The sequence below is a fragment of the Diachasma alloeum genome, unplaced genomic scaffold, assembly GCF_001412515.2.
Source record: "Diachasma alloeum isolate Michigan unplaced genomic scaffold, Dall2.0 Dall_scaffold_01411, whole genome shotgun sequence".
NCBI lineage: Eukaryota > Metazoa > Arthropoda > Insecta > Hymenoptera > Braconidae > Diachasma > Diachasma alloeum.
This window is the reverse complement of record NW_021681509.1, coordinates 81603-107101: the sequence shown is the minus strand read 5'-3', so window position 1 is coordinate 107101 and position 25499 is coordinate 81603. Positions and strand designations below refer to the sequence as shown.

General features: G+C 37.7%; 1 protein-coding gene across 5 annotated transcripts in view; it reads left to right on the top strand.

Annotated features, from left to right (window-relative positions):
- Positions 1-25499, top strand: part of LOC107046470 (Down syndrome cell adhesion molecule-like protein Dscam2) — a 53834-nt gene that overhangs the window by 25110 nt on the left and 3225 nt on the right. For all 5 annotated transcript variants that reach the window (XM_015269093.2, XM_015269092.2, XM_015269089.2 and 2 more), the window contains exons 5-17: positions 1433-1552; positions 5594-5767; positions 5841-5991; positions 6795-6943; positions 7033-7465; positions 7548-7726; positions 11801-12109; positions 12186-12303; positions 15865-16316; positions 16439-16620; positions 16697-17090; positions 17602-17895; positions 20130-20341. In XM_015269093.2, the coding sequence (XP_015124579.1) occupies positions 1433-1552; positions 5594-5767; positions 5841-5991; positions 6795-6943; positions 7033-7465; positions 7548-7726; positions 11801-12109; positions 12186-12303; positions 15865-16316; positions 16439-16620; positions 16697-17090; positions 17602-17895; positions 20130-20341 (3167 nt within the window). The remainder of the gene's footprint in view (positions 1-1432; positions 1553-5593; positions 5768-5840; positions 5992-6794; positions 6944-7032; positions 7466-7547; positions 7727-11800; positions 12110-12185; positions 12304-15864; positions 16317-16438; positions 16621-16696; positions 17091-17601; positions 17896-20129; positions 20342-25499) is intronic.

The window sequence follows — 25499 nt, the reverse complement described above, 5'->3', positions numbered from 1 at the left end:
GTTTCTTTATTCTCCCTATTTTTCCATCTCTACATGTTTTTTATTCCCCTATAAAAAGAAATAACATCCTTTCATAAAGGCGCGGACAAATACGTGCGATGTATATAGAGATTAATAATTTGATAAAGCTCGCTGAAAGTTGACATGCACATTGTAATGAGTAATGAGCAGCAAATTAGTTTATACATTGTAATCATGAATGAAACACACAGCCAGGCTTTGTCCGCGCTTTAGTTAATAACAGGGCTAGTAGTACGTATATAATTATTTAATTTGAGACTATCTATTCATTGTTAACCGGACTAGACGTTTAGAAGCGAAGTAAAATATTATTGGCTTTATATATGTTATATTACGTTTATTAATTTGTGATTCGCCGATGGGGCATTTACCTGCCAGAACTCACTTGACTTATTATTTCTCATGGTATATATTTACCCTATTTGAATTGCCTATCACGCGTGTATTCGGCTCGTTTCACGCCAAGTAAATTTATATGCGAGAGTAAATCATACTATTTCTTACATATTCACTATTATATCACCTTGCGTCTTCGAACGTGACGCTGTTTTTCGTTTTGATACCTCTGATTTTGTTTTTCGTTTTTTTTTAACGTAAGACGTTGAATATCTCCCCACCTATCACAGTATTATCGCTTGTGCAGCGTTTTTCATCACAACCGTAAAAGTAGAATACCCGAAAAAAAAAAAATGAACGAAACAAACCCGATGAAAGTATGCTCTCGAGACCTCAACACGGGACGTCGGTAGCAACGATGAGTTCATCGAACTTAAAGTATATCTGTATACTTTAGGGGTTAGCCACTCGATGTGGCGAACTGTTCTTTTTTTTTTACTCTTACTCCGCCGAGGAAATAGGAGATTTTCTTCGTTGAAGGCGTCCCGTGTGAGATTCGATAGCGACCCCAATCTGCCATTCTTATCCAATCACAAATGGGAAAAAAAGGAAATTTATACCACAAATTTATCCATCCAGCTCATCCCCCCATTCATTTTTCCCCTTCTTTCTACCCAAGTCAATTTAATTAAGCGGATTGTGAACTCGTAATACGGCGCTACAAGATTGAATAATAAATGGGAAATTATTCAAGGGTTCGCTCGTGAGAGTGAACCACTTTTTTCTCACTGTGACGCTCAAAATAAAATCAAATACAGAGGTACTAACGATAGAGTCTGTCTAACCTCGTTTGAACTCGGGGTTGAGGAGAAAGTTTTATTTTTCATTTTTTTAAATATTTTTATCGTTATCGCTTCTGAATAACGTCAGTCATTCGTCCGTGCGAGTTAACGATGTTCTTTTAGCAAAGACAAACTTCTACTGTTTCATTTTATTTCCTTAATTTGATTGATATTTCAGTTGTGGAGGAATATTTCAGATGGAACTAAAATTGTGGTAAATTCTCCATTTTCAGTGCCTCCGCATTGGCTGGTGGAGCCGATGGATACGAGTGTTGAGAGGAATAGACACGTTGCACTGCATTGTCAAGCGCAAGGTGTACCAACACCTGTTATTGTGTGGAAAAAAGCAATCGGTAATTTTTTGTACAAATTATAGAAACCATTTCAAGAAACCATGTGTTTGTATTTTTCATCGAGATATAATTTATCATGAAAATTTGTGAAGACAAAGCTGATTGGATTCTAGAACAAAGATGGCCTTAAGAGGCTTCGAGAGAAAAAATGACAAATGCAGCACAAATTTGACGTTATGAATTTTTAGCCAACAGAGGATGAAAAAAATGGGGAGGATAGCTTAAAAAGTTTGTTCATTTCCTAGAAATTTGACAAACCGAGTTGAAGATGAGCTGAAGAGGATAAATAATTTTCAAAAATCTTTAAAAAAGCGAGGTGGCCCTAGTAGAAATTCTGACCGGCAGGCCGACATTCGGTGCGCGCGCGTCCAGACATTTGATCTCGTATATTGGGCGCCCTATCGGGGACGTTCCGCCATTAGCCACACGTATTCTATACGGGAGTCGCCCCTGAAAAGTCCGGGCGATGGCGCTCGGACATTTGATTTCTACTAGCGGGCGAACGGTATAAGCGCCTACATCTTATGTAAATACCTCCTTCCCCTGCCACAAGAGACGTTAACTCGTCAGTAGGGGTGCGGTTCCACCAGCCTTCTCGAGGCGTGCGATGCGAGAATCCCGAGTGGAAATTTCGGTCAGGTCTTGATCAAGTTTGGATCAGGTTAGACCTGACCACTGATCAGGTATTGATCAATTTGACAGATCCGGTCTTGATCAGACATGTTACGCCTCTGACTAATCCGGATTTGATCAGGACGAATGGATCCGAACTTGATCAAGTCAACTGCATAAAAACCGGATGACCTGTCTGTCTGTGTCAATAACAATTATCAATGATAACTAATTCAAAACAAAAGATAATTCAATTCTTTCACCGTAAGCCGCCTCTCTTAATGAATCTCTACTGTTATTACCTCTGAAAAAGCTTATTATTCTTTTACCGATGCTAGGGATGGGGACCCTATGATTGCTAATCCTATACCCTAACCACTACGCTATCACGCTATTACTATTGAGTAAACTGTACATTGCCTATATGATTTGTATCGGGGTATTCGTTGAATTTGCGATTATTCCTGATCTCGCGGATGTGCGTATGTATTCTCCGAGATAAAATATGTTCAACTAAATTTTTATTTATTTCATTCATGAATAATAATAATGATAATAACAATAACTCTAATAAATAAATAGACATTTGGTGATTTTTTTTCTCAAGATCATTTGGGTCTAAGTTTGATACTCCTCTAATACGTATTTACGACATCATCATCCCTCACTTCTGTACATTTGAAAGGAGCTGGCTGTTAATGAAAGTGATTAATTAAATTAAATTTATTAAATTAAATTAATTTAATTTATTTTAATTATAGTACAATGATACTTTTTAAAGATTGAAAATAATTATTGATAATGGTTGATAAAACTTAATTTGAATAGTATTATAATAGTTAATTCAATTATCCGAAAAACTTATTAAAATTAATGTCAGGTGGACCGGATCTGAATCTGATCATTTTCTCTTCAATTGACCCCGTTCAAATCCCGATCAAAGACATCAAATCCGAATTAGCTCAAATTGAGGTCAGGCAGCCGACCTCAGGGTGAGATCGTGCCTACCTGATCAGAACTTGATCTGAATTATCCTGCAGTTTTTCGGATCCGATCTACTGGATCAAAACTTGGTCAGGTTCTCATCCGGCATCATCTGATCATGTCTACCTGGTCAGAACTTGATCTGAACCTGCCTGTAATTTTGCGGATCCGATCTGCTGGATCAGAACTTGGTCAGGTTCTCATCAGTCATCATCTGATCATGTCTACCTGATCAGAACTTGATCCGAATCCGCCTGTAGTTTTTCAGATACGATCTGCTGGATCAGAACTTGGTCAGGTTCTCTTCGGGAATCACCGGATCAGTCGAACCTTACAAAAACCTGATCAAGTTCTGATCAGGTAGACATGATCAGATGATGACTGATGAGAACCTGACCAAGTTCTGATCCAGCAGATCGTATCTGAAAAACTACAGGCGGATTCGGATCAAGTTCTGATCATGCTTCAGGTGGGCCTGAAGCAATTTCCACTCGGGAATGTGTCATCGGCTTCACGTAAGAATAGGGCTAAATATCGTATCCGTAACACGTGAAAAATTTCGGCCGAGCCTAAGATAATTTTTTTCTACTCAACCCTAACCGATAGACGACTTTTATTACCACCAGAGTCAACTAGAAGAGTTACTTGGGGCATTTAAAAAATTTCAGCAAAATAATTGCGCTTTCAGGGGATACTGCGTATTCCTGAACTACTAATAAACCTCGCATCTACTGTCGGTGTCAAAAGTAGAGACCACTCGAAATAAACGTCTATAACTCGCCGAAAAAAAATCGTAAAAATATGAAACCAATGGCACTGTATAATATAAGTATTTCACTCGCCCAATACGAAGTTTCAAGTTTTTTATTTGATTAGTTTATTCATGATCGCTGTGAGAAGCCAAAAAACCCTCCGATTTTCAGGGTCCGTAAAAGTCGGCAAACTTTGAACCGCTACCATACGTATAAAATTTTTTTTTTTAAATCGTCAATTTTTCCAGAGATTCGTTTCCTTGGGAAGCCAACGAGAAAAGAAAAAACTTAATATTGTAATAATTATTTATTTAATTAATAGAAATGTCGACTACGGCTATCTCGTTGTAGAATTGCCGAAACGACCTGAAAAAAACGATGCAATCTGAATTCAATGTAAGACACATTCGGTCAATATTTTTCTAATAATCAATCTCCGTTGATTTAAAAAAAATCAAGAAAATTCATTTTAAAAAAATGCTGTTAAAACGATCATAACTCGTTATGGGGGTTATGGGCCCGCTCACCATCGGTCCCTCAAAATTGGAAACACCTGTGCACCTGTCTACCTCTTTCAGGGACGTCGATACCAGCTACAGTCGTTTGGGCCGTTTGGGGCGCAAATACACAGTACATTGCTTGCCGCCAGAGGGCCCAAACGACGGTAACTGGTATCGACGGCCCTGAAAGAGGTAGGGAGGCGCACATGTGTTTTCAATTTTGAGGGACCGACGGTGAGCGGGCTCATAAACCCCATAACGAGTTATGATCGTTTTAACAGCACTTTTTTTGACGGATTTTCTCGATTTTTTTTTAAATCAACGGAGATTGTTTATTAGAAAAATATTGACCGAAAGTGTTTTACATTGAATTCAGAATGCATCGTTTCTTTTCAGGTTGCTTCGGCAATTCTACAACGAGATAGCCGCAGTCGTCATTTCTATAAATTAAATAAATAATTATTACAATATTGAGTTTTTCCTTCTCTCGTTGGCTTTCCAATGGTTCAACGAATCTCTGGAAAAATTGATGATTTAAAAAAAAAAATTTCGTACGTATGGTAGCGGTTAAAAGTTTGCCAACTTTTACGGACCATGAAAATCGGGGGGTTTTTCGACTTCTCACAGCGATTATAAATAAACTAATCAAATTAAAAACTTGAAACTTCGTATTGGTCGAGTGAAATACTTATATTATAGAGTGAAATTGATCCCATATTTTTACGATTTTTTTTTCGTCGAGTTATATACGTTTATTTTGAGTGGTCTCCACTTTTGACACCGACAGTAGTCAGTTGATCGATGGTCGATCGACTGACCATTTCATTGTTAGTCGATTGCTGGTGAACGGTTAGTCCATCGGTGCTCATTTGCCAGTCACTCGTTAGTCAATTTATGGTCGAGAAATCATCAGCCATTGACTAGTGATCAACCAATACTCGAGCAAGGGAACAACTCGATCCTTTAATCGAGTGATCCGCTACGGATAATTCAATTCCGTGATAAGAAACTTGATCAACTTCAAATATTTTTACTCATATGGTGGGTGAACGGTATTACCTTATTTTAGTAGCAAACTTTGAGGTAAATCGAATGCAATTCAATTGAACGACACTGAATTTTCCCATGAATTTCTATTGTGCTGTTTCAAATGATTCGTGACAACAATAAAATATAACATGCTACACAAACAGGAGGTAAATCCGGCGAGTACGAAGAACTGCGTGAAAGTTCTTACACAAAACTTTTGAATAATGGCACACTAGTCCTTCAGCACGTTAAAGAAGACAGAGAGGGCTACTACCTGTGTCAAGCTAGCAATGGTATTGGCACTGGCATGGGCAAAGTGGTCCAACTTCGTGTCAACTGTGAGTAAGATCAAAAATAATAAAAGAAGTGAGACAAAATTTTGAAAACTTTCTAACTCTTGAAAACTTTAAGCCTCACCATATTTTGCTGCTCCGTCAAGACTTGTCACTGTTAAGAAGGGCGACATGGCGACGCTGCACTGTGAAGTTCATGGCGATAAGCCTGTCACTGTTTCTTGGCTAAAGGGTGGGAAAATTGAATTGAATCCATCCACAAATTATCGGTGAGTATTGAATTTAGAAAACACGTTTCAATAAGAGAATGGTGAAGGAAGATAAGTGAATGTTACATTGAAAGAAGTTTCCGGGATATATGTTGGAAGTTAAGGGAGATAACAGAACTTCTGGAGACATTGCTTCGCAGCTCCCACTGTAATCTACAGAAATTATCTCCATCAATAGACAGAAAGGAAATATTCTTGGAATCAAAGAGATTAAAACCCTGTACTTCTTTCGATTTTTTTCTTTAGAAAACCTGGGAACTTTTTTGAGTTTTCAAGAAAACTCGAGATTCATCAATTGTTTTTCAAGGAATATTTTTGATTTTTATCAGAAGTTTTAGAAATCTACAGAAAGTTCTGGAATTTTTAAGAAATTTTGGCACAAAGCTGTAATTTTTTAGAATTTTCGGAAAATTTTGGAAATTTTCAGAAAGTTTGAGAAGTTTCTATTAAATTATAGAACTCTATATATTGCGCAATAATTTATGGCCTAAATAAATTACGTGATTATCTGATGACTAGTTATACAAAGCCAAAATTTTTACCAACCAGCCAAAAGTCACTCTCTGCACTGACGTACGTAAGTTAAACATGCAAGTCAAACATAAAATTCAAATTGGAGAATTGAACGAAGAGTTGTTTGTTTTATGATATGAGTGATTACAAAGATTTGGTAATCCCATAGTATCCAGTAGTATTCGCTAATCACTATCAACAGAGCCGTAATGTGAATCTTAGAATATATGATCTATAAAGCCTCGTGATCAAGAAATAAAGCTAACAAATTTTCGCCCAAAAATCCCAAGTGTGACAACAAAGACGGAAGTGATACCAGACGGTGTGGAGGCGCAGTTACAAATATCCTCAGCGGAAGCATCGGACAGTGGGGCATACTTTTGCCAAGCAAGCAATCTCTACGGAAGAGATCAACAGTTGGTCCAATTACTCGTGCAAGGTACACCCCCAAAAACTCCTCCATCTTCTTTACATTTACGTGACCAAACTGTTGACCCTAATCTCCGGTTTGCCATCCTCTTCCATCAGAGCCCCCCCAGCCACCGCACGCCCTGGAGACAGCAATGATTGCCCCCAGAAATATAAACATCAAATGGCAGCATCGAGCCCAGGATACACGTGAAGTAACCAAGTATATTCTTCAGTACAAAGAGGGAGAGAGTGGTATGTGGCAACAGCAGGAATTAACTGGATCCCCATTGCCACACGCAACTCTGATTGATGATCTCAAGCCAGCAACGAGGTACACCATTCGTATAATTGCCGAAGGACCAGCTGGTAGATCCTCACCGTCAGCCGAATTGGTCGTTCGTACGGAGCCCCAGAGACCAGCTGGACCTCCCATAAACATTGCTGCTCGTCCCATTTCACCAACGGAAATCCTCGTCACATGGTCACCACCCCTCGCTGAATTACGCCACGGGGACATTCAGGGATTCAACGTTGGATTCAAAGAGTCCAGGTTATTTATATTTACCAATAGCACGTTTATTGATTTATTCAACTACTGTTGATACTTCATGCAACAAATATTTGAGTTACAGTGGTGGAAATCCGTCGTACAACTTTACGTCGGTATCTGGGGATGGTGAGGAGGGTGGTGGTGAACTTCGTCTCACGGGACTCAGACCTTATACCAGATACACAATTGTTGTTCAAGCTTACAATCAAATCGGCTCAGGACCACTATCCGAACAACTACCCACGCAAACATCAGAAGGCGGTGAGTGGATTTGTTTGATTTTATTAGGAGTTTACTCTGGGTGAAAAAACTTTCATTTACATTTGGGCTATTCGTCTTCCTTTGGAAGAAACGTAGTTTGAGAAGATGTGATAGATATAATAGGGAGAGTTGTTTGCTTACTGGAGTTCTTCAAGAACAATTCGGATAGAATTATGTCTTTTTGAGGATGAAAGTTGGAGCATTCTTTTCATCATTCAATTGTAACCTTTCGTTGCACCCTTTTTGAGCACTCATCAATCCCATCCATGGTCATTCACCTTGCAACATAAAGAAAACTTTTAAAAAAAAATATGAATGCTCATCAGATTTTTTTTCCGATGAAAATCAGTTGATATCAAGTGGAGGAATTCATTTTTTCATTTTTTAAAGGAAATGTTGGCAAAAATCGCTGACGTACGGTATAACCAGCCAATTAACCCTCTGAGGTGAATGGGCATTTCCACCACTCCACACACTTTCCGTAAGAATTGCCCGTCCCCACTCCGCCGAACAAAGTACTACTCAGGCCGACTTTCACCTTAGAGGGTTAAGGATGGTTAGCCAAAACCCACACTATTCACCATAATTTTGATATTGTCTCATATGCCAGGTTCATATTTGAGCCACGCATTAGTAATAATCTTAATCCTTCCATCGGAACATCCTAGCGAGAAATTAATTTCTGAAAATCACTTCTTGTAACATTACGCTTAGAAAAGAAAGGTGATCGTGAGAACTTTGATCGAGATGTTGCATTAGTTAAACACTCAAGATATTGAAAAAAAAACACAAGCCATTTACTTTAGACTATGAAGAATCTATCGCCGGCGAGAACAAGTAGGGGACCGGGCCATATAGGCGTGATATCGTCGATTGATTTTCGAATTCCTTTAAAAGAAATTTGACCGCCATTACGAGTTGAGCAACGCGACAACACCACACAACAGCTGATCGAGCTCGGTAAAGTCGGTGACGATAATTCAGTGCTGGAAGCATATAGACATGTATAACACACACACAAATATTTATCTCACTGTTACAACCCTACTACTAACCGAAGCGTGCGATGTTGCCCGATCAAAATTCGACTGTTACCACGGCAGTCACAAGTACTCCATTATTTATGATCATTTTCTTCAACTATTGTTTCTTAGACCGGAAAAGTACGCCATAACACTTCTAATTTGATGAGAAAAATAATTTGTAACATGAATGATATATTTACACAACCTAATTTTTCTTTTCAATTGAATTGTCCGTTTGATACGTTGAACATCCTTAATGTTATTTATTATTCAAAGTCATGCTTGCAGGTGGTTCTAGTTGGGTAGTACGTTGTCTACTTTTAAGAAATCCAGTGTAATGTTTTTTGAAGCCTCTATTATGATAATCTAGCATTGCTATTAAGTGATTGAAAATACATTCCTGTTTTATTAGTATATTATATCACATGTAAAAATATAATTTTTTATTATGGGAGGGCGGGGCAAAATGGAACGCGGGGCAAAATGGAACAGTGGGGCAAAATGGAACGCGGGGAAAAATGGAACGGTACAAAAAATTCTTATCCCAAGAAATTTCTCCTCAAGAGATGAAATATTTGGCACAAGAAATTAGTTTTGTGATATTATGACGATTTTTTTCTCAGTGTATGACACCGGAACGAATGATTTGAGATAAAATGTGACATTTTCCTCTCCTTTAGTAGGCTAAATAGTTGAAAGAAAAGTGAAATTTCATGAGCAGTTGTCTAAATATTTTCAAAACAGTGACTGATTTCGATACAGGGGAAAAATAATGAAAATTCATTGGAATTCAAAATTTTTGAAGAGCAGAAGGATGAGAATTTCTCAACTCATCTGAATTTTCTATCAAAGAATTTTCTGTCAGAACATCTATCAAAACATTTCTATCAAAACTTTAGTAAACTAAATCATATAATCTATTCTTCAATTTTCAATCAATTGAAAATTCAAAAATTCATTTATTTTAACTTTCCAGATTTCCCCGCAAAACAATTCAAATTTTTCAACAAACAATTTCAAATTTTAATGAAATCAAATTCTTTGAATTAAACAATTTACAAATGGATTAATTTTCACCAATTTTGAATATAAATTGTCATACCATATAAAATTTTTCCCTCGAATCAACGCGAAAATTTACATCAAGAATTGAAATTTTTTTTCATATTGAGTTCCTCGAACTAAAATTCTCAAATATTCAATAATTGTTGCTTTTTTTTCTTGAATTTTTTAAACCGTTAAACTTTTCACCATGTCATTTCCCGATTTAAATCAAATTTATTATTGATTTTGTTTTACTCATCCATTTTGTTGTAGTTTCTTGAAGTAATCCAATATTCGGTTGGTTAGCGCTTTGGTTTCAAAAAAAAAAATTCACACACAGATTTTTTTCAGTTCACAATTAATCCTGCTAATATTTATCAAAATTTCTCAATAATTTCACGTAAAAAAATTTACAATTTTTCGGAACGGAAGTTCACACTTTAATTAATTTCTCTGGAAGAGAGAAATAAGAAGAAGGACCAAATATCTTCAACTTTTGAATGGTTCAGACGATGCGAGAAATGACCGGGAAAGAAGAACGGCGGGAACTAACTTTGGGGGTGCATCGACGCTCTTTTATTACCTCGGATTGCAAATGTACTAATTAATGTATGTGTATGAATTTTGATGTGTTTGTCAAAGGAGGGGGCATGACATGATGTCGATGCACCAAGGTACGCCTTGGCACGGATACCTGAACCTCCTGGTGATAACGCTCTTGGAGACAATTCAAAGTGTTGCCACCCAACTATCACGTGATCGTTACATGAACTTATTCGGTTTTCTTTTACACCTTTTTTTCTTCATTAAATTCCTTCTTATATTTTCACGAGTAATATCGATTAAAAATGAGACTCGCTTTCAATTACCTCCAATGCGAAATACTTTTTGACATCACGTATTATTTATTATTTTCTAATTCCATTTTTTTTTCAATCATTATCAATTTTTCTTTTATTTCAATAAAAAAAGCGATACGTCTCCAGACGTAACACAATCTAATTGACTATTTTGATGTAAAAAATACTTGGGTATCCAGTGGCTGTAGCGGTCACGCGCGGAGTGTGTGGCTCCAGCGGTCATCCAGGCTAAGCAGCTTTCAGTCTGCCCAGTACTTGGATGGGTGTTCGCTTAGGCACACCTAACTGATGAATGTAGAGAACCACTGTGCCCATTGAGTCAGTGTGACCAATAGACACAGTGGAATCCCTTCATTATCGGCCGGCTGCACGACTGAGGTTTCCCATGGTTTCCCTGGCAGTCCAATCCCGAATGGGGTGCAGTTGGGGATAAAGTAAGTCGGCCCATGGTAACGCAGATAGGGAAGGGAACAAAATGTAAAAACCCGAGAGGGTATATATATATATGGAACCAAAAATAAAAAATACTTGGGTATCCTTTAACTGTGAAAATCCTATTGAAACTCATTGAGTCATTTTTGCGTGAATCGCAAGCAAAAAGTTTCTATGGGTACATTTCGGAATCAACTACCGTAGCAGCAGTAAAGCAAAATTAGATAGAGTTGCAGTACTGCTACTGCTACTACATCGATTGCGAAACGCGCCCTATATGTACGATCTGAAAACATTCAAAATATCAATAATATCAACTCATTCAGTAGTTTCCTAATCTTGTTTTAGCAACTCAATTCAATACAAAATGATGTTTCTTGAAAATTTGTTCGCGTCATAATTTCTCCCTTAATTCTCATAAAACTACACGTAATTTCATCATTCAATTTTCTCTCGTCTAATTTTTCTCAACAAATTGGAATCGAGTCAAGTCAGAATCGATTTAAACGTTAAGACGGCAGAAATGCCAACCATTTTCGCTGCAGCACTCAAACATTCTCAATTGGTGCTAGTGAAAAATTCGGATTTCAAGTTTTATTTCCAGCAGAGGATCATTTGACATGATGTGAATTGCACGTTCGTGATAGGAAATTCGAGTGAGAGCTTTTTGAAGAGGAAAAAGACGAAATTGAACGGAATATTTCGTATTTCAGTACCAAGCAAAGCACCAGACGATGTTCGTTGTGCAGCACTGACGTCCCAATCACTACAAATTTCATGGAAATCACCACCAGCTGCTTTCGCCAACGGGAATATACAGGGTTACAAATTGACTTATGAACCAGTTATGCCAGACTCCTGGAGTAGTATCGATGAGATGGAAGTGAGGAAAACGGGAAGTATGACGATGACCCTTGCGGGTCTTCGAAAGTACACCAACTACAGTGTTCAGGTTCTCGCTTACACTCGTGTTGGTGACGGTGTGCCCTCCAGGTCCATGTACTGTCGTACTAAGGAGGATGGTGAGTCGATTTTTAATTAAAAAGAAATTCCTTCTTCCACTTTGGATAATCTAAATGGAAAATGAAATTGATTCAGTCCCAGGCAGCCCAGCGGATATTAAAGTCGTTGTGAGCTCACCCCAGGCACTTTTTATCTCCTGGTTGCCACCATTGGAACCTAATGGCGAAATTAACAAATACAATTTGTACTCCAGGTATTTTTTATTATAATTTTTTTTATTAATTATCGTGCAATTGTACATTGTACAACCGCCAAAGACCTAGTTTTCTGACACTAAGGACCTGATCCCGGACACACATATAAAACGGCATTCCTTTATTTCTATTGAAAACAAAATTGTTTTGCGGGTTTTGCTTGCTGTCTCCAAATGATTCGAATGATTCTGTTTCGAATAATTGATGACACAATTGAATCAGGCCCCCTCCGGTAACTAGGTCCTAGACGGTATCTTGAAAAAATACTAAACCAATTCATCAAAGGTCTAAAATTTTCCAGTGATCGTAGAATCTATCGATTTTTTTTCAAAGGCCCAGGCATGATTTAACCCTCGAGTGGTCGCACCTCTCCACCAAACGTATCTGGTCGCGTGATGAGTGCTGCGCCGTTCCGTGTATTTTACCATTTTGAGAAAAAAAAAAGTATTTATGATTAAACGAGTAACTTTGAACTTCCAACTAACAACTAATATCAGTATAAAACGAGAAAAGTGAAAAGATTATTCAAAAATTGATTTCCATTCGGTGCGAAAATGTGACGTTTAGACGTTAAACACAGAGATTTTGACCGAGTCGAATTTTTAAGGAATTTTAATTTTTGATCGGTGCAAAGATGCACAGAAGAAAAATTGTTTAAATGTTTAACATAGTGGAAAGTAGAAATTCCAATTTCAGATTTTTTATCAACAACGTTTCAGCGTAAAAAATAAAAATCGAGACAGAACGGCGCTCGTGCCATGATGCGACCGATCGAGAGTTAAAAGAGCCTTGGCGAATTTTAGAGTCTCCTTTCTTTTAATAAATTTGAAAAATATATAAAATCGTTTCAAAAGCCATGAAATTTTCAAAGGATAACCGCTTTGCTAATTCAGGTAAACATATTGTGTGAACGATATTTCATTCAAAATGGGTATGAACACGCGGTTTTTAGTATGAACTATCAGAAAGTGAGTCCGTTGGAATGATGGTTTCATACTATTAATCAATTGTTAATTACTGATAAACGTGGAAAATAGTGTGAGAAAAACAACTCAAAATCTCCACCGTAATATTGCAGAAATTTTATTCACTTTATTCAAAATTTATCTTCACTTTATTAAAAAATTAACTTTTCATCAGAGATTACTCCACTTCACAAAATGATCGATCGGAATTGAGTTTGCAAATTCTTGGAAAAATAGACTCATCAACTAATAGGATATGATCATGGAATTTTTTATGGAGTTAGTCTGCAATCCAGTAGACTCCCGCTAGTTGCTTATCGAAAGGGCTGTAGAGGTACCATTTCCAAAAAATTAGCAACTTTCCACCGACCTCCACTCCTCAACAAATGCCGAGCCGACCCAAGTTCTCAGAAAAATTAGAGGAAATGAATAGTTTTATTTTCAAATAAAATTATATGGAATTCTATGTTTATGTACGGAAGACAAAAGACAGCGATAAGACGGCGGAGAGTGGGGGGCAGCGCTCGAACGTCCGAGAAGGGGATCAGGGAAAACAAGCAACTAACGGGGGCGCAACTAGCGAAAGTCTACTGTCGTCGCACTCATGGGAAAATAGGGGAAGCGAATTCGGAGAATGCGACTGTATTTCGCTGTCCCTACCTCGCCCTCACGCGGGGCGAGATTTTTGAGAACTGGGTGCCATAAATAAAAATACTAAGGATTTAATTTTCGTTTTATTGAATTTAACGCTTTATTAAATAATTTGAATCATTACGTTACATTTCATATTCAACTTTTTTTTTATAATCAACCGTTTTCATTTATCAAGAAATTGTTTTTCTTATCAAAGTGGTTTTGGTTTTCTAGTTTTGATTGTAAAATTCTCACTAATTCTCTTTTTTCAAGTTTTTCACCTGCAATTTTGCTATTATTCTCTTTATTCTGATTTATTATTTAATTCACCTTATCCCAATAAAACTAGCCCTTCTCCCCATGGCAGTCTAGAGGGAACTGAATTGCATGATTAGAAATGCATATATCTAGAGTATTCTATTTTTCGGCGTTCTTGCAATTTAGACAATGCCTCTTTGAAGATAACGCTGAAGTGTTTAAACCGGGGCCTGTGGGTAGTAAAGTGGAGGAAGCGGCCGAGCAACGAAAAATAAATATGAGGGGAAATGCGACTGTCACGAGTGCGACTATAAGGGCTAGTCTACAATAAGCCCGGAACGGCAATGGAGACATTGATACCCAGTCGAGTCATAGGTAGAAAAACATATGACCCCGGGGTCGGGTCCTTTGTGCGTATTTCGTTCCGGGCTTATTGTAGACTAGTCCTTACGGACGTCTACAGTACTATTTCATTATCATTGTGTAATCCGTCAGTACTCGAGCTATTTCACCGAAAACCTTTAGTCGCGCCGTGAGAGAATCTCTAACGGATTGCGCGTATATTAGTTAGACAGAGAAGTCCGAGCTATCCATGGGACTGGTTTAGTTGTGGAGTATTACCGCACGCCTTACGAAACCTCAAGGCGAGCCAGCCCACCGACCGACTTTAGTTGCTCCTTGAGAGAATCTCTGACGCTTCTCGGCCGAGCTCGACAAAATATTTTTTTATAATTTATTGAAACATACTAGGCAGTTTTTTTGGCCCCACAGGAAAGATTGATAGTTGCTTGAGGCAATCAAAAAGTTTCAATCGCCCGGTGGCTTGGCACAGTGGCTAAGTTCGTAGCCTCACATGCGAAAGGTTCCGAGTTCAAATCCCGGCCGGGTAGAATGGTGCGATCTACCCATTTAAAGTCTTGATCATATTAGCGCAATATACTCTAACCGGGTCGAAGCGATGTAAATCACGATTAAAAAAAAGTTTCAATCCAAAGTTTCAATTTTTTAACTACACTATTAAAAAATTTTGTCTAAAATTTTCGGTACAGTTTTTGGAAATTTTTATCGAATTTAATTACCACTGAAATTTTAAAGAATTTCGTCATTAAAAATTCAGAATTTCAGTTTCATTTTTCCGTGAAAATGAATAGTAAATCAGAAAATTCCGGTAAATACACACTTAAATTTTCAGGACCGTGACACTGAATGCGATTTAGGACGAAAAGTCACGACATTTCAGATTTCACTGAAAATTCAATGTAACTTGACACTGAATGTCACATTAGATTGGAAATTCAAATAAATTTAGGAATTCTCGTCTTTATACTGCTTAAAATTCGGAATTTGCCTGAATTTTCAGTGAAACTTGAAATTTTATTATTTTTTTCTCCTAAATAGCATTCAGTGTCCCGGTTTTGAAAATTAGTAGTAAACTGACCTTGAAATTTCATTTTTTTTCTAACAGTATATATTCCCTATACCTTGAGCATTTTTGTAAGAGAAAATCATATACCGCGAGTACTGACGGATTAATAAACTCATCTCTCTCTCCCAATTTGCTTCGGAATGACATTCATAACTGTTCATCGATGATCCTCCAAGTAAAACTCTATTAAGCGTAACAAAAAAAATCTCTTCATTTTCGTCTTTTTAACCGTCTTAACAAATCGTTCTCTAATTGTCTCTCCTACAATGAAATCACAGAATCATGGACGGCCGAGAGGAATTGAACCACGGAAAGAGAGTCCTCGCCTCTACAAACACTTTCTTCGAGGTCACGGGACTCCAACAACACGTGGAGTACCAATTCTGGGTGACTGCCAGTACCCGCGTTGGAGAGGGTCAGAGCTCGACAGTAGCTGCTGCAATGCCCAAAAACCACGTGACTGCAAAAATAACGTCATTCGGAGGTCACATCGTGAAACCGTGGCGTGGATCCGTCTCGATGGCGTGTCATGCAGTGGGAGATCCCGCTAGGGAGTGGTTCAAGGGTCTCTCTGAACAAGTTCATTCTGATACCAGCAGAAACATCCAAATTCTACAAACCGGAGAATTGGTGCTGTCTAATATTCAATTGCAGGATAGTGGAAATTACACGTGTCAGGTTGAAAATTCATTGGGGAGTGATAGACTGCATTATAGTCTTATTGTTCAAGGTAAATTGTCGGTTTCATCGATAACATTCCTTCAAAAGAATCCTCTTCTGTATCGATTTCGCCCGCCACGTCCATTAGATCCATTAGTCTACTCAGTGAGATCCCTTTAATTCTGTTTTCAGTGCCACCGAGTGCTCCAGTCCTCTACGTCACCAGTTCCACCGCGACAAGTGTCCTTCTTCATTGGAAAGCCGGATACAATGGGGGATCGCCTACCACGGGATACACTTTGCATTACCGAACGACTCATGGCAATCTAGATGAACTCCAATTGCCTCGAAGAGCCACTAATCATGAATTAAAGGTACATTAAGAGATCCTCACACAATCCATTCCCTCAAATGGAATTGGCTGACATCAAGAGATTTTTTTTTCAACAGGGCCTTCTTTGTGGTAATATGTACCATTTGTATTTGACATCTCATAACAAAATTGGAAGCAGTGCAGCATCTCCAGTGCTCTCAGTACGAACGCAGGGACAACCACCTGGCATTCCACCGGCTGCTGCATTTTTATCACCGAATTCCACTACTCTAGCTTTACGTCTTTCCACGTGGCCTGACAACGGCTGTCCGATTCAATACTTCGTTATTCAGTATCGCCCCATGGACGAATTTCACTGGACACTGGTTTCTAATAATGTTACACCTCAGAAGAGATTCCTGGTTACGAATTTATCACCTAGCACTGTTTATCAGCTGAAAGTTGAGGCTTATAACGTTGCGGGGAGCAATCAGGCAGAGTTTAGTTTTGTCACGTTGACGAAGGACGGGGGTAAGTCAACAGAGAATATTCGTTTAAAATTTTAGAAAACTAGATACTAAACTAGGGAACTAGTCACATGGAGAAAACAAGCAGGGGACAGCGAGCATATGACAGTGGTGCAGTTGTGCATTTTGTCTACATTATCGACCAGTCGGCAATGTGGAAAAAATACTGAAATTAGCGATAACCCATTTAACCTCATGTATAAGCAGCAACTTTAAAAATAATTTTTGTTGTAGCTCTGCTTTTGAGATTCCTTAAATTTTTGCAATTGGTGTCTAAATGGATTCAATAATGTGTGAAAAAATCTTCATAAAATTGGCTGCATTTGTTGACTATCCTACTCCTCGTTCAATTATCCTTAAGGAATTTGAGCAGGAATTTCGGGAGATACGTTTATTCCAAGAAATGTTTACAGCTTCAATAATGGTCTTTTGATATACTTCCATGATTTTTTTTAATTATCCAATCTCAGGTTTAGGACCTAAAACTGATAAAAAATTATGCTTGAATTTTCCAGATGCACCCCCACCAGAGTTGACAGAACGTGGATCAGCGTCGGCATTGCCATTTTATGCCGACGTCAAAGTTATGATTCCAATGATAATTTCGATGTTCGCTATTTTTGCGGTATTTGCTGGGGTAGCATTGAGATTGAAAAGTAGGCATTTGGGGGACCGGCAGCAGCGGCCGATGAAGGAGACCCAGGAGAATCAGCAGAACGCCGAGACGCAGAGGGAGCGGTACTACGCGACGATTCACAAGGTCGCTCTTCAGCAGGCTGCCAACGCCGGAGGTCCGGACAAGATTCCAGGTGAAAATTTCTTTTGAAACAAAATCAATGACAATGGTAACAGAGTGTTTAGTTTTAATGGAATGTGCAACTCCTAAAATCGTAAAACATCAATTGGAATTTTTAAAAATTGTACAGGCATGATTTTCAACTTCAAAAGAGGTCTCATACTTTTGGTGCGAAGAATATTTCTTCAATGGATTTCAGTCCCAAATAGTTCCCATAATTATCTTTTTTTATTTAGACTTCTCTCCTACCTCATCGTTTCAATATTCACATCAATAATCAATGTGTTTCGAACTGAAAAATTATATTTCGCAATTTTCTTTCATGTCGAATATCTCATCTATTATAATTTAATCCAGGTTTTTACCAAGCCATTCAAACGAACAGCAATCACAATAGTCTAGGACCAATTCCCCAATTATTATAATCCCTAACAGAAATTTATCGAAATTCTGCGATATTGAGCCAAAGTGCCTGTACCTATAACATTGAATGTCGCACCCCAACACACGCTGCGACATTTTTGCGCTATGAAATTTTTACCAGGGATCCCGTCATCTTACAGTTTATCCGCCATCAATGCAAATATCGTACTCCCTTCCACACAAAAATCTGACATCTTGAGATACACCCCCAATTTTTGCCTTGCCAAGAGAGAAATTTTCGTTCCTGTGGCACTTCAACTCCAAGTTTCAAGGGAACCGCACCACTTTAAGGATGATCGTTCGAGGAGGAAATGTAGTAGGTGAGGCGGAGGGGTTTCTATTGTTTTCCTGCAGAAAACCAATCGCTGAACAAAAAAATTTTTCCCATTCGGATTCAAAATTCAGGCAATATTAGGGAGTATCTCCGGTTAAAAATTATTCTTGGAGCTAATCAAATTTATTTGTATCTGTTCCACGCATTGAATGGTTTTCAGATTGTTTTTTTTAATAAATTAAAAAACATTAATCCATGCAAAAAAGTGGCAACATCGTCGGTAGTTTTTTTTTTCACCAGGAGCTGGTACCACTGGCTCGAGGGAGCTCCAATCACAACGCTTCATCGCTCTCTCTCAAGAGATGTTTAAATTGAACGCGCTACCCCCACCCGATCGGTACTTGGGACGTTGCTGCTCGTTTGGGCTGCGTGCACAGAAATTTCATTTTTCAGTACTTTTTTCGCTATTATTAATAAACAATGCTCCTAGGCGACCATCTTTTTCACTCAAAAAATCATTGATCACATGTTCTAAATGTGTCTAAAGTTTCATGACTTTGGCTGCATTTTTTCCTTGGGTGTTGCAGTTTTTTTTGTGATTTCCATAAGATCACGAGTTAAATGACCACTTTTTCAAAAATTCATAATAAATTAACCATGCTCCCCAGCAGTCTGAAACTTTGCACACGTCTTTTCCATCATTTAAAGAATACGTAAAAAAAAAAGAAAAAAATGGCTGCTTTTTTTCCAACCCTCCGGGCTCGCCCGATTATCCTTAAATTCTTGAGAACTCGATGAGACATTGGGCATAAATTCAATCTTGCCGGCATTACAGTTATCCAACTAAGTTTTTAACAACAAAATTAATGTGATCATTCAGATCATAGCAAAGAGTTCTTGAGTGTACTTCGAGAAAATTATTAAAAATAAACGAAAAACATTTGTATAATTTTTAAATTATGTAAATGATACCTTAATCATTTTAACAAAATAAAAGTGAATTATTCGAGTACATTTAATTATTAGCTCGAAAGTATCGATTATTTTAGGATGGTCGAGACACAATATTTTGTTTCGTTTGTCGTTTCATATGAACATCTGGATATCTTAATATTCACATTGAGAATAGTTTCACCTATTTTGTAATAGAGAACAGGAATCGGAAGAATCATCAATTTCAAAATAAGTTAAATTTAGCTTATGTTAACTGATAATATTATCCAACAATTTTCAGTTACCAAATTAATCATCAATCGAATATTTAAATTACGAAATAATCTATCAACCAGTAATCGTAGTTACTCAATAGTTGATAAAAAGTTTAATCTAAGAATTATTTTATTATTTTCAAATTTCAATTAAGATTAAAAATCCATAGTAATAGAAAGGTGCAAATTCTAATAATATTACAAAATATTACAAATCTAATGATTGTCGTCCGATCGCTGATAGAGAACGATTCCAGATTTCCCTCGAAAACGACAAAGTAATTCAATGAATAAATTACGACGTGATTTGAAAGGTAGGCAATTGCCACTGTTGGGTTACAGAGACGGCGGAGGACATCTCTCCGTACGCTACGTTCCAGCTTTCGGAAGGGGGAGGGGGAAGCCTGGCAGGGCTGGGAGGATTGGGAGGACTTGGAGGTGCGGCCGAAGCGTCGGCAGCAGGTCTCCATCCCAACAATACTCTGCTACACAGCTTCATGTACCACGAGCATGCAATGACGGAGGGGTGCGCGAGTCCACCGCCAGCGGTGACGGTACGTTGTTAATGAAATGATAATTTCAGGATAAAAAAACCCTTTGAAATACTTTTTTTTTCATTTTCAAATTTCTCATTCAATGTCATATTTTTGAAATTATTTTTAACCAAATTCGTTCCGATTTCATGTGAGAGCTTACAACTAGCCTCAATATCATATTTCCTCATTGAATTTCAAATGAATTAATCCTGATTATCCAATATTAACCCCTCAAGTATGGCGCCCATGTCGCGCGGGGTGTCGCTCGTCGGCCGGCGGTCTCCCGTCAACTCCAATTCGCTATTCAATACGCGACAAATTCTATACTGATGATCAGGGTTGAATGTACAAATTACATTGGTAAATTACACAATTTTTTACCGACGTAATTTACGTAAATTACCCTGATGGGTGTTTTACATTTTTTACGTCACTTCGGAAAATTTAAATTTTTCGGTTATTGGGATGTTGTATTTTATTCTGAATGATGAAGTGGCAGTGTTGGGGCTGTTCAAATATTACTTCACACGTTTTTTGGCCTTTTTAGATCCCCTCCCCCCACCCCTCAGTCACAACGATGAACCTACCCTTGCATATTACGTCATATGACCTTCGCCAGGCTTCACGATTCACGATGAACTGTAATGTTTTACAGTATTTATTACATAAATTACGGGTCTTTTACAACGTTATATAAAAAACTGCCGTTATCGACAGATGCCCAACCATACTGATGATCAGAAATTACGAAATAAAACTGAATGATAATCTCGTGTCGATCTCACTTCTCGAGCTTGAACTTTTATAATCATCTTGATATTCCCCTATGCCAAGTTGAATATCTTTCCGAAGGTTTCTCCTTAGAGATCAAAGTATTGTCAATATCAGAATGTCGAATCTCTCCAACTCTTATTTGAGAATAGGAGCGAGCTTGCTAACTTTTCATCCCCACTCCAACTGTCCCAATTGTTACATTCCAGAGTCTAAATTCCTTAAGGTATATCCCAAGACAATCGGACCCAAAAGTTAGTCCCTGTGGATTTCCGGAAAAATCTAAATAACTTAATTTATTGCATTCTCATACGTTATCGAGTTGTTCTATTCTCATGTGCTGTTGATGCAGGCAACAATAACTATTTGAATCAAATCAGAAATTATTTGTTAATTAATTTTTTTGCTTTTACGAAATTTTCATTTTTTAGAGTTGAACTAAGAGGCAACGACCCGTGCTCGCTTCGCTCGCCAAACCCCATATGCCCCTCATGTAATCCCCATATGACCTTCATGATCCTTATTCTGACTCTCATTCTGATTCATTATACCCCCGCGAACCTTATTTTTACCCTTCATTTCTGACCCTTAATTTTGGAGTCTTGATTTCGAGTACCAAATTTTCGTAACGAGACGTCGATTTGGATTTTTATAATATATATAGACCCTTGTAGTGATTTATTTTAATTAAATTGGTATTATTATTACTTTTTTTTTATTTTGTTCAACTAAAACAACTCACCACATTATTTTTAAAACTCACATTTCGTCCAAGTGACGAGTAAAGAACGTTGAATAGATTCACACATATAACAAATAGAATCAACACCAAAACCATCGAGAAAATAATTTTATCAGTCAATCGAAAATTTGATAACAGAGAATCGAGTAATCCACAAAGTAGAAAAACGACGCAGCAAAGTAGAAATTCAGCCACAAAATTCATATTTCCATCCAGAAAAAAATCAAAGAATAATTTGAATAGTCTCACATATCTCCAAAAAATCCTCACAAATAAATCTTGAAAATAATATTATAGCTGAATTGAATTTTCTCAATTATAGAAATAATTAAATAAATAACACTAGAGAAAAATGCCACCAGAAATGACTTAGAAACTGACTCAAAATTCATTTTTCCTACCAATTTAATTCTTCAGGAGATATTAGCATTCAAATAATCAATCAAAAATTATCAAGAAATTTTTAAGATTTTGTACATAATAAATAAACCATCAGGTTTCGTCACGAGCTTCTATACATGAGCCAAAGTAGTCACATGTTTCGATCTTAGAAATTTCATAGTAAAAAGGAAAAATACACAAAAATATAATTAGTAAATTTTCCCCAAAAAATATTTATCAAAAAAAAAGGTCTGAGACAAGAAACAGAAAATAAACAAAAAATTGGTGCACCAGTACTTATCTTAAAGAAATAAAAAATAAAATGGCTTCTCTTCTCAGTCTGTGTGTGGGTACCCACAAACAGACTTATTGACACCGTGTGGCCAGTACGGTGGTCCGAGGGCGAGAGAGCGAACGGGCTCAGAAGCGTCGTCTCCCAACCCATCGGTCGCAAACTATTTGTTTGTGTTGAATGTAAACTCATTCAAATATTTCTGGATTTATTGGATTGGATATGAAGAAATCTACATTTTATATCGTCGATAATTTTAAATCAGCACACCCTCTTATTTTCACCCTTGTGATCCTCAGTTTCTGACCACCATGATCCTTATTTGGACCCTTAATCTAACCCTTGTGACCCATATTTGGCTCCTTAATCTGACCTTCACGATAACCCTCGCGACCCTTGTTTTGACCCTGGTGACCTTTAGCTTCTGACCCTTGGCTTTTGACCCCCATGACCCTTATTTAGACCCTTACTCTGACTCTTGTGACCCATATGGCCTATAATCTGACCCTTGTGTCCCTTATTTTACCGCTGGTGACCTTTATCTTCTGACCCTTCGTTTTTGACTGCCATGACCCTTATTTGCACCCTTACTCTGACCCTTGTGACCCTTAACCTGAACTTCGTAAACCTTATTTGGACCCTTCATCTGATCCTTGTGGCAGTTAATTAGACTTTTATTCTAACCCTTGTGACCCTTTTTTGAGCCTTAATTTTGAGTACCAAACTTTCATCACTAGAAGTCAATTTTGATTTTTTTATAATATAGAGAGATATCGCAGAAATTATGGAGTACAAAATTTTACAAAAAATTCACCGCATTCGGAATTTATCAATCTATCACGGATTAATGTGTTAAAAACATTGTATGAACCGTTTTCTTATAAGACGGACAAATCGAGTTGGGGGGACCCATAACCCCCGTTTGACCTATGCCTCGCGTGTTAGAAGCCTCCATTTTATTATTCATTATCTCCTAAACTGTATAGTACGGCTAGTTAGCATTTTTACTACCGAATGGAAGCATTGCAATCCTTCGATTTTCACATTCTCCAATTTTGATTGAAAATGATGTAGAATGGTCTGAAACGTAAAAATACGAAGTTTGGCGACCATATCTGAATGTAATCACGTCCACCGCCACCTTCCCGGTGGTCAATATTTAGAAAATTGAGTAATTAAGTAGCTAAAAAAAATTTCAAAAAATCTGTAATTTTGTCAGATTATAGGTCCTAATGAGGACTAACTCTGTGCAAAATTTCAGCCCGATCGAGCTAATAGTTTTTCAGAGAAAACGATTCATTTTTAAATCGTTTTCCGCAAATGTTCAAAAGTAGTGGACCGATTTCGATTTTTTTTTTCAAAGTATTCGTTTCGACGCCTTCTATCTAAATCAATCAAAACGTTTATCCCCGTTCATACAAAGTTTTCGAGATATTCCCGTTTGTCTGTTTTTTCATAAAAAAAAAACTTTGTAAACACTCTAGCTTGTGCAAAAAACGAGATATTAACTTGAAATTCCCACCGAATCTTCCTCTTATGATAACAATTGTGACCTTCACCTTTGCTATTATTCTATTTATTAATAGTAATCGGGGTGGGCTAGCTCAAATAAAGGAACAATAAGGGATAAAGTCAAATATATATATTCTTAACTTTTTACAATACAGATCGTCAGAAGACGTTATTAGAGCCTTTTATCTTTGATCCAGTAAAAGAAAATGGGGGAGATGCTAATTCTTTTTAAGACAAAGGGGAGAAGCTAGTCCGGTTCAGGGAAATCTAAATAAATAATAATCTCAATAAACCCACTCTTCAATCAAACTTTACTGGGGACAAAACAAATGTGGGCTCACCGTTGGGGGTAATGATAAAGGGAAAAAATGGTAAATCGGGAAAATGGGGGAGGTAACTCGGACTCACGCGTCTCGCTACACTGGGCTTCTCCTCGACTCTGGGGTATCTCCTACTTCTTGGGGCTTCTCAAATGTTGAGCCTCCGTTTCTCCTCGGCGACTCCTGGATTTCGGTTACTAATTGTTGGGATTGTACTCGGCAATTCTTCCACTTATTTTCTCCTTCCAATCTCTCAATAGAAAAAACACGTCTATACACTAGGGCAGCTGTCGAACGAGTGACGCTTCGTCTCGCCGTTCTTTCCCCCTTTTCTCCTTCGCCTTTCTTCGGTTACGTCTTCGGGGGGGCAATCAAACTGATTTACCTAGATTTGTGGTGACAATGCAGGGACCTGTGAAGTCGATGATTGAGGGGCGTGACATTTTCGGGGGCTCTTGCGTGGGGTAATTCTTGGGGGCACGGGCTCCTGCGGTTTGCGTAGTAGAGTCGGCGATGACAGCAGCTTCGGGTGACGTTGTTTCAATTGCGGGGTGAGTGTAGTCAAGTGAATGTGGGGGGGAAGGGGAAATGGGGGGGAAAATCAAGGACCCAACGGCGGCGGAATACACAATATTAGGGGGCTTATCGTGGAGGAGGAAAAATATGGGAAATGGCGGTGAAAATATGCAAAAATGATGATGAAAACTTCTGCCTCGTCACACAATGTTTCGTATTGAAGATGGGTTCAAACACATCAGTAGTTTCGGAGATATTTGACTTTTTCTGAAAACTAGATTAGTCCGCGCGCGCCGCGCGTGTATATCCTACTCCATGGGGTTCAATGTATGTCAATTCTGGTAAATAATGTTATATTAGATTTCTGAAGTTAATATCAAGTTTTTCGAAGGAAAAGTTTCGATTTTTTACAAATGATGATAGCATACATTAAAGATATTACGATAATGCTATGTTATATTATATTCTACACTATCCTATATTATATAAACTATGTGTAATATACAATATATAATAGAGTACTATATGAAAAAATGAGTAGAAAAATGAATAGAGTACTATATGAAAAAATTATAATAAACTGATAACAATTATAACATACATTGATACAATATAGTATAGAATATAGTATGATATAGTATT